The following is a 703-nucleotide window of genomic DNA, read 5'->3' as shown; positions in this document are numbered from 1 at the left end:
GGGCTGCCCTCGTCGGCTGTTGGCCAGTATGCTTTTGCGCGTTCAGGGACATGGTCGAGCGACGCGTAGTATGCCGCGCCTTCGTCGATGGTACCTCGAAGGTCGAAACAGTGCGCGCGCGCCGGAAGCTGGAGCCGCTCATCGAGCGCCTGCACGAGCGCCTGCACGAGCGCCTGCACGAGCGCCTGCACAAGCGCCTGCACAAGCGCCTACATGAGCGCCTACATGAGCGCTGGCTCCAGTCGTCGCCGGCGCATGCGGTAGGTCAAGGAGCGCCGGACGCCCTCGGCGGGCACTGCACGTTGGAAGAAGGTAGCGTCCCTGTGTCACGAGTTTGCAGGAAGCGTCGGCCATACACCTGCGCTCCCAAGGTCTGATGAGAACGAATCCCTCACCTACGAGCGCTGCGTTCCCAACGATGAGGAGCGCTATGCTACTGCCATCCTCGGTTGTCAGGGCATTCTGTCGGCCGCTTCCAAGCAGAGTAGTGGCACACAGGCTTGCGATGCACTGCTGGAGAACGTAGAGGCATACTAGTACCGTCTTGCATCAGGCGCTGGAGACGTCGACCTGGAGACCTTCGGCGTGCCAGCGCGGGCGCCCAACGTTTTTCGTTTGCACCATGCGCCAGTCTCAGGCCACGCAAGATATCGTGCGAGCTTCACCTCGTCGTCGTCGACGCAGATGAGCTGATTGCACGGAG

At 62.7% G+C, this 703-nt stretch overlaps 1 protein-coding gene across 1 annotated transcript; it reads left to right on the top strand.

Annotated features, from left to right (window-relative positions):
• Positions 1-50: 50 nt before the first annotated feature.
• SPRG_18411 (hypothetical protein) lies at positions 51-301 on the top strand (the record flags this gene model as incomplete). Its single annotated transcript, XM_012357848.1, has 1 exon — positions 51-301. A coding segment is annotated over one exon (251 nt), but the record flags the coding sequence as incomplete, so codon positions are not given.
• Between the last annotated feature and the right edge of the window lie 402 nt (positions 302-703).

Source organism: Saprolegnia parasitica, assembly GCF_000151545.1.
Source record: "Saprolegnia parasitica CBS 223.65 unplaced genomic scaffold supercont2.1178, whole genome shotgun sequence".
In the NCBI taxonomy this organism is placed as follows: domain Eukaryota; phylum Oomycota; class Saprolegniomycetes; order Saprolegniales; family Saprolegniaceae; genus Saprolegnia; species Saprolegnia parasitica.
Note: the sequence above shows the minus strand (reverse complement) of the source record. Positions and strands in the feature narration are given on the sequence as shown.